A 12749-nucleotide genomic window follows, 5' to 3' on the forward strand; every position below is an offset into this window, starting at 1 on the left:
GTTTAATAGTCTACTTAAAACATTCAATAATGATCCAACATGGGCATCCGTTCGTGACTCTTGTACGGACGTGGCTCCATAGGAGCGGGCCTCATCTCTCTCAAAAACAAAAAACAAATACCCACTTTCTCGTATGCTTATCCGCTCGGCCTCGAAGCAGTGTGGCCGTTTATTCGTCCGCCCTCTTTCCCCACTGCATGCTCATCTGGTTGGTGCGTCGTGCCTTTCCCCATCGTCGGCCACGCCGTGCACCCTCGCTCTCTGTGTCGCTCACTTGCGTCCTAGTCACCTACGTCGCTCGCTCCCTCGTCGTCCGTCCATCGCCGTCGGGCGCACCGCTGACCTCGCCATGGCCGCTGGGGCACACATGCCGTGGCACCTCGGGTCTTCCCCGACTGAGCTAAGGGCACCCACGAGCGTGGTCGCTGCTGGTGGTGCTCGCTTGCCGCCGCTCGCCATTGCATCCCACCCCGAACGACTAGAATCGATCGGCTCCGGCCTTCTCTTCCCTATGTTGCAAATGTATGCTTCAAGTGTTTCAGATATTTTAGAGGTATGTTGCAACTGTTACATATGGATGATGCAAAAGTAGATCGGAATGTTGCACATGTTGCATATTTTTGCAAGTGTTTTAAGTGGTATGCTGCCAACGTTTTAAAAAATGTTTCATCTGTTTCAGACGTATGTTGCAGCAAGTGTTTTATCTGAATATTGCATATGTTTCACACACATGTTGCAAGTGTTTTATCTGGATGTTGCATATGTTTCACACATATGTTGCAACAGTATTTTCGTTTCATCTGTGTCCGACGTATGTTGTATCCAAGTGTTCCATGTTGCAAGTGTTTCATGGGGGCACGTTGAGTGATGGGCGCATGACCCGGACGCCGGAGGATGGGGTGCAATAGAGCTGGGGATCGGTGGACGGGGACGCAGCGAACTAGGGCCGGCTCCCGGCCACGCGGAGAGAGTAGGGGTCAGAGGGGACTGGGGAGGAGCGGGGCACAACAGTGGGCAGGGTGCGCGTGCAAGGCGGGGACGGGCTGCGCGGCCGTCCATCCGGACGCGAGGAGCGGCGGGCACAGCGTCGAGGGTGGGGTGCACGTGCGAATCGGAGCGAGGCAGACGAATGCGGGCTGCGCGGGCGTCCGGACGCTAGCCACGTCGTAAAACATTTAATGTGTGATTGGGCAAATATTGTATGAATGAAACTTTTGTCACTCAATGCTAGTGTGGAACAGTTTCCAAGTTTGACGCTAGCCACGTAGTAAAACATTTAGAGGCTGTTCGACTGGTGAAGAATTCAGCCGGATGTCACTGTTCGAGGCTGAAAATCACTGTTCACTCTCACAGATTCATCCAGATTCTTCTAAATTCCTCCAAGCGAACATGCCCTTAATGTGTGATTGGGCAAATATTGTATGAATGAAACTTTTGTCCCTCAATGCTAGTGTGGAACAGTTTCCAAGTTTTAAAAAGAGTGTCCACTCAGTTTCATTAAATCTATGTCTACTCACTCTTCATAATTTTAGTGTCATGCCATCAAATTTACTTCTTCATAATTTTAGTGACATGTCATCAAATACACTTGTGTGGCTAGCACCCCGTTAATGAGAATTTAAACCCCACTGAAATTGACCTTACACTAGTATAGCAGTGAAGCGTTCTGGAATGTATGTGCTTCAATTCTGGTTTGGTGACTTCAACGCGCTGCCTACTGTTGGTACTTGTTGGTAGCGTGAATGACTTTTTTTTTTACAGGAAAAAATGTTCCTGAGCTAATTAGGGCAGTCCCAGTGGATGAAACCACAGGAGCACAAGAAACTACTTCTTCCCAACCTATGATTTCTATAGCATTGTCCATCCAAAGGGTAACTTAAATGTAGCACTAAAAAAAAAGGTAGATCAACTGTAGCAACTATTTCTACGATCAATATGTGTCTAGAACACACGCTACAGACGCTTGCAAAGAAACAACATAATTTCTGCAGTCCAATACACTTTCCAGAACCAAATATTATCATATAGCAATTCCAGAACCATATATTAATTAATAATAGCAATCCAGAGATAGAAGGGTGGGCCTGGTACAAGCGGTAGAGTCTTACCGCCTATGACCGGAAGGTCCCGGGTTCGAGTCGCAGTCTTCTCACATTGCACAGGTGAGGGTAAGGCTTGCCACTGACACCCTTCCCCAGACCCCGCACAGAGCGGGAGCTCTCTGCACTGGGTACGCCCTTTTTCTTAATAGCAATCCAGAGATAAAGATAATAGATAGCACATATAGTTCATACAGAAGGACTAAAGTTCATGATATGCATAGTAAAATAATAAGGTGGTATCATCCATCATCTCTCATGCATGAAGTTGACGTCCATATCATGTCAGGTAGGATGCACATGTACTCCAAAAGCCATCAGGTCGCCTCAAATCTCCAGAAACCATCATCTGCAAGGAAAAAATAGTAATCAGATGATTTTTTTTTAAAAAAACATTACTCGGTGCAATGGGAAAGGATGAATTGGCACGTGTCTTTCAAAAAAGTAATCTACTCTTTGCAAACAAACAGAAACATGAAGAACAAAGATGAACAGCATGAGCTACCAGGATGACTTAGCAACATTTGCACACTAAACCAAATCAGATTGAAGATATGTACCTAATTATTTTGCCTATTTAAATTCCCAAACTTTTGCCAAATATGATCAATCAAATCAGATTGAAGTTGTTTGTACGCTTCGTGATCATGTAAGGCGGTATTTCTGTTATGTACGTCCTCCATGAGAGATTGTAGCTTCTTGAACAGTAGATGTGCTGGCTTCCTCATTCAAATCAAGTGGAACCTGCTCTATATCCTTCTCATCTTCAATTATCATGTTGTGGAGAATTATACAAGTAAGCATGATATTCTCAAGATCCCCTTGCTCGTATAGACGTGATGGTCGACGCAAAATACAAAAGCAAGACTGCAAAATGCCAAAGGCACATTCAACATCCTTCCTTGCCCCTTCTTGCTTCTCAGCAAAAAGTTTATGTTCATCAGATTGTAGTTGACGTATAGACTTCACGAAAACAGAACACTCTGGATATATGCCGTCTGCTAGGTAATAACCAGTATTATATTGTCTTTCATTGATAGAGTACTGCACCTGAGGGGCTTCTCCTCTCAGCTGCTTGACAAACAAATGTGATTGGTTAAGCACGTTGATATCGTTGTTCAATCCAGCAACACCAAAGAAGGCGTGCCATATCCAATGATCGTGCGAAGCAACTGCCTCTAGAATGACCGTAGGCACACCATGATCACCACGGGTATACACACCCTTCCATGCATAAGGACATTTTTCCCAGTGCCAATGCATACAGTCAATAGTTTAACTAGTAGATGATTCATGCCTGAAGGTTGAGACACACAGAGACTGTTATTTTTTTAGACTATTATTTTCATAATCAGTTGACAGACAACTGGACTATTGTATACTAGTGAAAAAAATATAAATTGAAAGACCTTCACTTGGAGAAATTTGCTGTTAAATTTCTAGAACACTAAACTATTAAGTAAACATACCCTTCACTGGTAGACGATTCATGCCTGAAGGAGGCCACCGGAGATGAACTTGTCCACCACGCAGGAAAACCGGCGGCTTGAAGACTTGGAAGTGTTGGAGATGCTGCTGCAGCCAGGGCGGCGGGAGTATCGGGGGCCGAAGTGGATCCATGAACAGGGGCCGCGGGAGCATCAGCCACCAAACCATATCCGGCAGCACGGGCGGCTGGAGCACCAGTGCCTCGCCTAGAACTTGAGCTCAGATTTCTCCCCCAGTGATTCATGTTCCCAGAGATTTGGGATGGATTGGGGACGGAGGAGGCTAGGACTTGGAATTGGGGCTTGGAGATGGAGGATGGATTGGGGGCGGATGGAGAATAACTCAGTGGGCGAGGGATGGATTGAGCGCGCACGGGAGAACAGCGAGAAACGCGCGAGGACGCCGAGTGCTCAGTGAGAAACGGTTTCTTGGATTTGCAATCTCTCTCCTTATTAACTCCGGTGCCACCTCGTCATTTTGCTTAGGTTGTGTTTAGATGGCGAATTTTTTTGCAAAATGCTACTGTAGCACTTTTCATTGTTATTTGACAATTAGTGTCCAATCATGGACTAATTAGGCTTAAAAGATTTGTCTCGTGAATTTTAGCTAAACCGTGTAATTAGTTTTATTTTTTATCTATATTTAATACTTCATGCATGTGTCCAAAGATTCGATGTGATGGGGAATCTTGAAAAATTTTGTAAAATTTTCTGGAACTAAACTGGACCTTAGCTGTCAATCTAATTAAGATAGATAGAAGCCACAATAAATTGCCCATTAAGACTGCCCTTAGTGATCAAGCTTCCATGCGTGTGATCAAGATGAAAACTATATGCTAATAAATATTTGAAGCATGTTCATCTCGAGGGAGTGGCCCCAATTGTGAATTGACAGATGAAGTGGGAGAAATGAATGTGTTCCATGGTAACCTTGTCTATACTACTTTGGTACGAGGTGATATGTTCTTTGTAGAAGATAAGAAGAATAATATTTGTATGGACACAACCTCAAGTTTATATGAATGATGTTTTATTTAAATTATATGAATCATTATGGATTTCCATACTCTACAAATGAGCGTCAAACATGTCATAAAGTGATGAACAATCCAAAATAGTTGTGGGTACTGCAAGCTAGTATTAACATCCACAACCACAAACAGCAATCAAACCCACCCAAAATCCAGGTTGTTAGACAGTTGAGGTTCAAGCTGCCTTTCCACAATGTATCCACAATCCACCACCACCGATAAGCTGTTTTTCCAAATTCAGCAGGACCACTGAATGCACCGCATTAACCGATTTCCCAACAAGGAATAAAATTATTGCCCTCAGAAAAGATAAGCAGATTTAACTCCGCCTATGTTGTCTCAACATAGCAGGTCACAAGCCCTGGTAAAGGAGGAGGGTTGTGTTAGGCGTGGCGAGCCAACGTTAAATCTAGCCATTCTAATAGAGATGAAACCCGAAAGAAAATCGTTGGGGCGTAACCCTCTTAGCGACGCGCCATATCGGAACCCGGGTATGGTGTTAAATGAGCAAGGGCCGGGTCGTCACCCCCGTGACGTGCCGTGTCGCGATCTGGGCACGGTGTCAAGTGATCAAGAATCGGGTCGTCGCATCCTTAGTGGCGCGCTACATCGGCGTCCGGGTGTAGTGAAAAATAAGCAAGGGTCTTCATATCTGATTCGACGGGTGCGAAGGGTAAGGAAGCTAGTCGAACCAACTAGAATCCATTTAGACAGTTGGAATGTAGGGTCGCTTACAGGTAAGTTAAGAGAATTAGTTGATACCGCGACTAGGAGGCGTGTAAATATATTATGCGTTCAAGAGACTAAATGGAAGGGTCAGAAGGCGAAGGAGGTGGACAATACAGGTTTCAAGCTTTGGTACACAGGGACAGTTGCGAATAGAAATGGAGTAGGAGTTTTGATTGATAAGAGCCTCAAGAATAGTGTGGTGGGAGTGAGAAGGCAAGGAGATAGGATTATCTTAGTCAAGCTTGTCATTGGTGATATGGTCTTGAACGTAATTAGTGCGTATGCCCCCCAAGTAGGCCTCGACGAGAGTGCTAAGAGACAGTTTTGGGAAGACTTAGATGGCCTGATTAGAGCTGTACCTAGTAGTGAGAAGCTTTTTATAGGAGGAGATCTTAATGGGCATGTAGGTACTACAAGAGCAGGTTTCGAGGCAGTTCATGGAGGTCTTGGGTATGGTAGTAGGAATCAGGAGGGGGAGGAAGTTTTGAACTTCGCGGTAGCTTTTGACCTGATGATAGCCAACACTTTCTTTAGAAAGAGAGAATCTCATCAAGTGACCTTCAGTAGCGGACAACACTCTAGCTAGATTGACTTTGTCCTCACAAGAAGAAAAGACAAACGAGCATGCTTGGGTTGTAAGGTGATACCAGGGAAGTGTGTTGTTTCTCAACATAAGCTTTTGGTGGCAGACTTTCGTTTTCAGGTGCATGCCCATAGGGATAAACAAGCTAAGATTGAAAGAACAAAGTGGTGAAAACTGAAAGGGGAGACGTCAGAGGTATTTAGGGAAAGGGTTATCAAAGAGGGCTCTTGGAAGGAAGAAGAGGACATAAACAACATGTGGGAGAAGATGGCAACCAAAATTCGAAAGGTGGCCTTAGAGGTGTGTGGAGTAACCAAAGGAAGTGGAGGCGAGGCTAAAGATACTTGGTGGTGGAACGAGGAAGTCCAAAGGGCTATTAAGGAGAAGAAAGAGTGCTATAGACGCTTGTACCATGACAGGAGTGTGGACAACATAGAGAAGTACAAGGTGGCAAAGAAGACTGCAAAGCGAGTTGTAAGTGTGGCAAAGGGTAGAGCGTACGAGGATCTTTACCAACGTTTGAGTATGAAGGAAGGAGAGAAGGACATTTATAGGATGGCTAGGGTTCGTGAGAGAAAGACAAGGGACTTCAACCAAGTTAAGTGCATTAAGGATGAAAGGGAGCATCTCTTGGTGAAGGAGGATGAGATCCGATATTGATGGTAAGAGTATTTTAACAAATTGTTCAATGGTGAGAATACGAACACAATCTTTCAGTTGGATGACTATTTTGATGACACCAATAGGTGCTTTGTGCGGAGAATCCAAGAATCTGAGGTCTGAGAGGCGTTGAAAAGAATGAAAGGAGGTAAGGCGATGGGACCGGATGGTATTCCAATCGAGGTGTGGAGATGCCTCGGGGACATAGCTATAGTATGGCTAACCAAGCTGTTCAACCATATTTTTCGATCGAACAAGATGCCTGATGAGTGGAGGAGAAGTATATTGGTACCGATCTATAAGAATAAAGGGGATATTCAAAGTTGTACTAATTACCGAGGAATTAAGTTGATGAGTCATACTATGAAGCTATGGGAGAGAGTTATCGAGCATCGCTTGAGAGCAATAACGCGGGTCTCTATGAACCAATTTGGTTTTATGCCCGGAAGGTCAACCATGGAAGCCATTTTCTTAATAAGACAAGTTATGGAGCAGTATAGGGAGAAGAAGAAGGACCTACACATGGTTTTTATTGACTTGGAGAAGGCTTATGATAAAATACCAAGGAATGTTATGTGGTGGGCTTTGGACAAACATAAAGTCCCAACAAAGTACGTCAGGCTCATTAAGGACATGTACAATAATGTTGTGACTAGAGTTCGAACAAGTGATGGAGACACGAATGACTTCCTGATTAGGATAGGACTACATCAAGGGTCAGCTTTGAGCCCTTATTTGTTTGCCTTAGTGATGGATGAGGTCACAAGGGACATACAAGGGGACATCCCTTGGTGTATGCTTTTCGCGGACGATGTAGTGCTAGTTGATGAAAGCTGAACAGGAGTGAATCAGAAACTGGAGTTATGGCGGGAGACTTTGGAGTCCAAAGGTTTTAGACTTAGTAGAACTAAAACTGAGTATATGAGATGTGACTTTGGCACTACTATTCGGGAGGAGGAAGATATTAGTTTGGAAGGTCAAGTTGTGCCTAGGAAGGATACCTTTCGATATTTATGATCAATGCTACAGAGAGACGGGGATATTGATGAAGATGTTAGCCATAGAATCAAAGCAGGGTGGATGAAGTGGCGGCAAGCATCTGGTGTCCTATGTGATAAAAGGGTACCACAAAAGCTAAAAGGCAAGTTTTATAGGGTGGCGATTAGACCTGCTATGTTGTATGGTGCAGAATGTTGGCCTACGAAAAGACGACATGTTCAACAGATAAGTGTCGTAGAAATGCGTATGTTGCGTTGGATTTGCGGTCATACAAAAAGGGATCGAGTTCGGAACGATGATATACGTGATAAATTAGGGGTAGCACCAATTGAAGAAAAGCTTGTCCAACACAGGTTGAGATGGTTTGGACATGTCCAACGGAGACCTCCAGAGGCACCGGTGCATAGTGAAATTCTAAGCCAGGATAGTAACGTAAAGAGAGGCAGAGGAAGACCGAAGTTGACTTAGGTAGAGACAATAAAATGAGACTTGAAATGATGAAATATACCTAAAGACTTAGCCTTAGATAGGAGTGCTTAGAAGACAGCTATTCACATGCCTGAACCTTGATTGCTTCTGCTGGGTTTCAACTCTAGCCTACCCCAACTTGTTTGGGACTTAAATGATTTGTCGTTGTTGTTGTTGTTGAGAAAAGAGAAGCAGATTTCCTTTCAAGTTTTGGACATACACATGCACTTGGAATTTGGAAAACAAGACAAGATAGGCCCTGTTACATTGGTGGCAACATTTGCTGGGGCTATTACAGTGCAATTTTCTTTCACATGATATACTTATGAAACAATCCTCAGTAACCAAATACAACTGAGCTGCCTAATTTTACAACAGGGGTAACACTAACAGTGATGAAAACTGTATGATCAGTAGTGGGTCCTGACATGGGACTTGCAAGTAAGTTTGCTAGCATCAGGCAGGCCTATCGCCACCATCTGGTGCAGCAGCCTTCTGTGAACTACTTTGGTCAACATCCATGGGTGCGCTTGTCCTGGGAGGTGATGGTGGTGAGACCTCAACATCGGGGTAAGCAGCCTTGTACCTTGCTCTCAACCCTTCATCAACAAGCCTTACTCCGTTTAATTGGTTACCCAGTGAAAGCCATCTGCCCAGGAGAAAAAGGTAAGTTGAAATATAATAGTATGCATCTGGTTAGAATGAGACAGAAAACTTAGCCAAGAAGAGAGGCAAGGACTAGTACACACCCAGCTTGTGTATTATGCATTCTTGCAAACAGCTCCAACTTCCTTGTCCTTGGGCTAATTCGTTCTAGCATTGCGTACATCTGCACAAGACAGATTTGAAACATCAATCCTGTTCTTAGGTTTTCAGTTTTGCCTTGGGATATATGCAATTTTGTTGGAGGAAATGCAAGCATCAAACGATGCTTTTGCAAGCAACATATAGTAGCTAAATAAAAAATTTAATACCTCATCAGGTTTTCTGCTTGTTTCACGGACTTCAGCAACAATAACATCAGTATCTATATTCCTGTTCACTAAAGGGTTTCCTTTTATTCCAACAAGACAATGTTCTTTGCTGTGATTCAACCAATGGCCAGTGCGGCCAGTTCGAATGATACGTTGAAGTTGATTGGTCTTGACCCAGATAATTTCTTCAACACGCTTGTAACCCCAAAGCTCCAGACTGAAGATTGAAAAAAAGAGAGACAGTGAATAGATTAAAGATATCAGGTTTCCAAATGCAGAAAGTAACAGAGTCTAGAGGACATTGGTCTAGAAAAAGATCAGAAGAGGAACTAAAAAATATAGACATTGTGCTGTAATAAAGTGCACACCAAAGAGTAAAGGAACATTTATAAAAGTTGTAACGAATCTTGCCAATATGGCACATATCATTTACATTAAGTAACAAGTATATGACTTTATGAAGCATGGAATCAAAACCCTTCAACAGCCATTGGGATCTTGTTGGAGAAAACATATTGTTAGTTGTTACAGTAAAGCTAAAAAGAATTAAGGTTTAAAAACAGAGAACTTACCATTCACGCCCAAGTTCCATGGCACGACCAGTGACCCATAAAAAAATCAAACCATGAGTTTGCAAAGTTGGAACATTAAGCGTCCTCATTTCATCATCAGCCATTGTGCCATATGGTAGTTCCATGTGAATATCCCAAGGGGGGTCAGCCATAATTACTCCAAACTGTCCTAAGATGTCCATCCTGAAGTTCCGAATGTCACAGTTTATCCATTGTGATTCTCCAAGCTCTATTTCTGAACAATATTCAGCTCTCTGGGGCTTCATCTGCCTAGGTGGTGCGACGGCACCAGCCATCATTTGAGGTACATCTGGTGTTTGATCAAGCTCGTAGTGGACATACTTGCAAGCCTGGACATTGTACAACATATGTAAGATAGAAAAGTCACACAAATACATGATAGACATTATATCAAAAGAAAGAACACTATGGTCACCTTTGTGTGACGGCATGTGTCTAGGAAAGAGCAATCTCCTAGGTTTGTATCAGTGTGTGGAGCTATAATACGCCGAAAGTGGACCTGCTCACAGTGAAACAGAATTACATAAAAATTAACAGTGATACCTAAAAACCATGTAAGAGGGATCCAAGAATTCAATGAATCATATGAATATAGTTATATAACTGAGAAAATTATATTACAACAACAACAACATAGCCTTAACTGAGAAAATTATATTGTGTGATATTAATAAAATCGCACATTTCTCAACAAAGTTTTTTGAAAAAAAAACCCTTATTTTTGCAGGTTATAGCCACATGCTGTGTGAAAATAATTTAACTTAGGTTTACCACAAAATATCAGTAGTTGTCTTTCCAAGTTTCTAAATAATTTGAAGATAAAAATACATAACCCATTTCTCCTGGCATTGACTTCGAGAAACAAATGGAACTGAGATTTTGTCCTTACCAGTTTGATCTCATTTAAAAAACTAGGAGGAACCACTAAAGGTAAAGGATGGTTTTGCATATTACTATAACTAAGTAAAGATTCTAACTTTGCCATAAAAAATTGTGGCTAAGCACTTAATGTCAATGGACAAACTGATTTCTTATAAAATTGATGGCATTAATCGTGGTGTGTGCTTCTTTTTTTTCTTCGAAAAGAAGAGAAATTATCAAAGCAGGGAAACCAAGAAGAACATCAACACGGACCTTATCACAGGCCACAAAAGAACCTGTTTGGCGTCGGCAATCTTCCTTAGTTAAGTTGGTACAATATTCCTTCAGCTGGGAGCCACCCTTTGTTTTAAACTGAAAGAAAGAAACCAAAGCTATAAAAAATGTGATAACCAAAAAGTCAAAAGCATTACCAGTAACCTGAATATAGAGTAAATCTTACTTTTAATGTGTCGGACGCAGAGGCTACAATTTTGGGAGTTAACAAAAGCCAGTTAATAACAATGGAAGCACCGAACACCAGAAAATAAAGTTGCCTAGTCTTTCACACTAAGCCTGTAAGCCATCATGTAGTTTACTAGTGGCGGCTCCAACAACTCAGTTAAGAACATCACAGGGTGAAGAAAGAACAAACCTTTGCAGCAACAGCAGTCTCCTTAGCTGTAGGCCGGTGAATGAGATCCAGCAGCTCCTCTCCAGTCTTTGTATTCTGCTTCTCTCTATATGTCTTCTTGTTTAGCAGCAGTTCAAGGTCCTTTAGATCATCCTCCTCTGTCCTCAGCTTCAGCTGCGTGGAACTCGGCCCCGGACCACCAGCCATTGGGATAACTGCTCCTGGTGCCATGAATGGTCGCTGCAGCGGCATCAACCCTGGCGGCATTCTCGGCATTGCCATGCCCCTAGGGCGTGGGAACATCGGTGGCATTGGGTGACCCCACATATCCGGCTGCTGCAGTGGCGGAGGCCTTGGCATGATGGCGCTGTTAGTATCAGTATCTGTGGGAGTCACCTGTGGAGTTGGCGGAGGTTGGATTTGGAGCACAGAGGAGGATTCTGGTAGCTCTTTGAGGAGTTTGCTCCGGTCGATGGCCCAGACCATAGTCATCTGCTTGCCCCCAATGAAGGCCTCCTCGATCTGCAAGCCGCCGCTGTCTTCCGCGATGCGACGGAGCGCAAGAGCAACCGCAGCGGGCGCGGAGCCCCCAAGCTCCGCGGCGAGGTCGGCCAGAGCAGCCCGCTCGGCCTCGCTGGCGGACGACGTTTCGGACTGCAGGCGGCGCGCGAGCGCGGCGGCATCGATCTCGGCAAAGGGGACGAGCTCGAGGAGACACACGGCAACCATGGTACGCACGGCGTCGATGCCACCGCCGGTTCCCGCGCCCCCCGCAGCGGCGGAAGCTGGGGAGGACCCCGGCGAGGTCTTGCGGCGGGTGGAGCGGGCCGGGTCGGGGAGGGCGCGGCGGTGCTGGGGCCTGAGGCTGGGGTTCTGCACGTGGATGCTGGCGTTGGGGTACAGCGTGGGGACGAAGGGGCGGCCGTTGAAGGCGGCGATGAGGCGGAGGGATTGGTCGAGGGAGGGGACCAGGTCGGGGACGAGGTGCTGCAGGGAGCCGATGAGGTCGAGTTGCGCCTCCCGGCGGGTAGTGATGGACTCCTCCAGGGTCCGGCACTGCTCGCGCATGGTCGCGAGATCGTCGCCGCCGCCGGGGGCGGCGTCGGTCTGCGCTTCCATGGTCGTAGACTCGTAGGCGACGAGGGTTTTGGATCGACCAAAGCCAGTGCGGCAAGGAATTCTGCGGCAAGTTGGGGGCCGCGAAGGAAGGGGAAGGTACACTCCATCGGCCCACTTCTGATGCGAGGCTTAAACTCAACAAACAATTTTCTGCGGCAGCTGGGCCGCCCTTCTTTGGCTCAGATTTGAGATTGTTTATTAAAAAAAACTCAAAAAAGTAAAAAAAAAATATTTGACCTCACCCGGTTGTTGACCCCTTCTTATTTTACTCTCTCGAACGCAAAACCAGTATTTTCTCCCCATAAGTAAGCTATTTAATATACCGTACAAATAAGTGGGTTTTAAGATGATTTTAAGTGAAAAAGGTGGCATGCCTCAATTACATACCTAGTGTTTTATTAAAAAAAATGGTTTTGGTTTAATTTTCCATCCTCTACTGCAAAACAAGAGTAATCGTCGTCTTTTCAGATTTCAACTGCAAAACAAGAGTACACATCCTCTCTCAACTGAAAAAC

General features: G+C 44.6%; 1 protein-coding gene across 1 annotated transcript; it reads right to left on the minus strand.

Annotated features, from left to right (window-relative positions):
* Positions 1–8257: 8257 nt before the first annotated feature.
* LOC136463990 (probable N6-adenosine-methyltransferase MT-A70-like) lies at positions 8258–12305 on the minus strand. Its single transcript, XM_066462952.1, has 7 exons — positions 11137–12305; positions 10758–10856; positions 10039–10122; positions 9603–9952; positions 9031–9247; positions 8806–8885; positions 8258–8705 (listed from the first exon to the last, which is right to left on the minus strand). The coding sequence occupies exons 1-7, from the start codon at positions 12232–12234 to the stop codon at positions 8513–8515; spliced, it is 2121 nt and encodes a 706-aa protein (XP_066319049.1). The 5' UTR covers positions 12235–12305; the 3' UTR covers positions 8258–8512.
* Positions 12306–12749: the final 444 nt, after the last annotated feature.

This window comes from Miscanthus floridulus, chromosome 7 (assembly GCF_019320115.1).
Source record: "Miscanthus floridulus cultivar M001 chromosome 7, ASM1932011v1, whole genome shotgun sequence".
NCBI lineage: Eukaryota > Viridiplantae > Streptophyta > Magnoliopsida > Poales > Poaceae > Miscanthus > Miscanthus floridulus.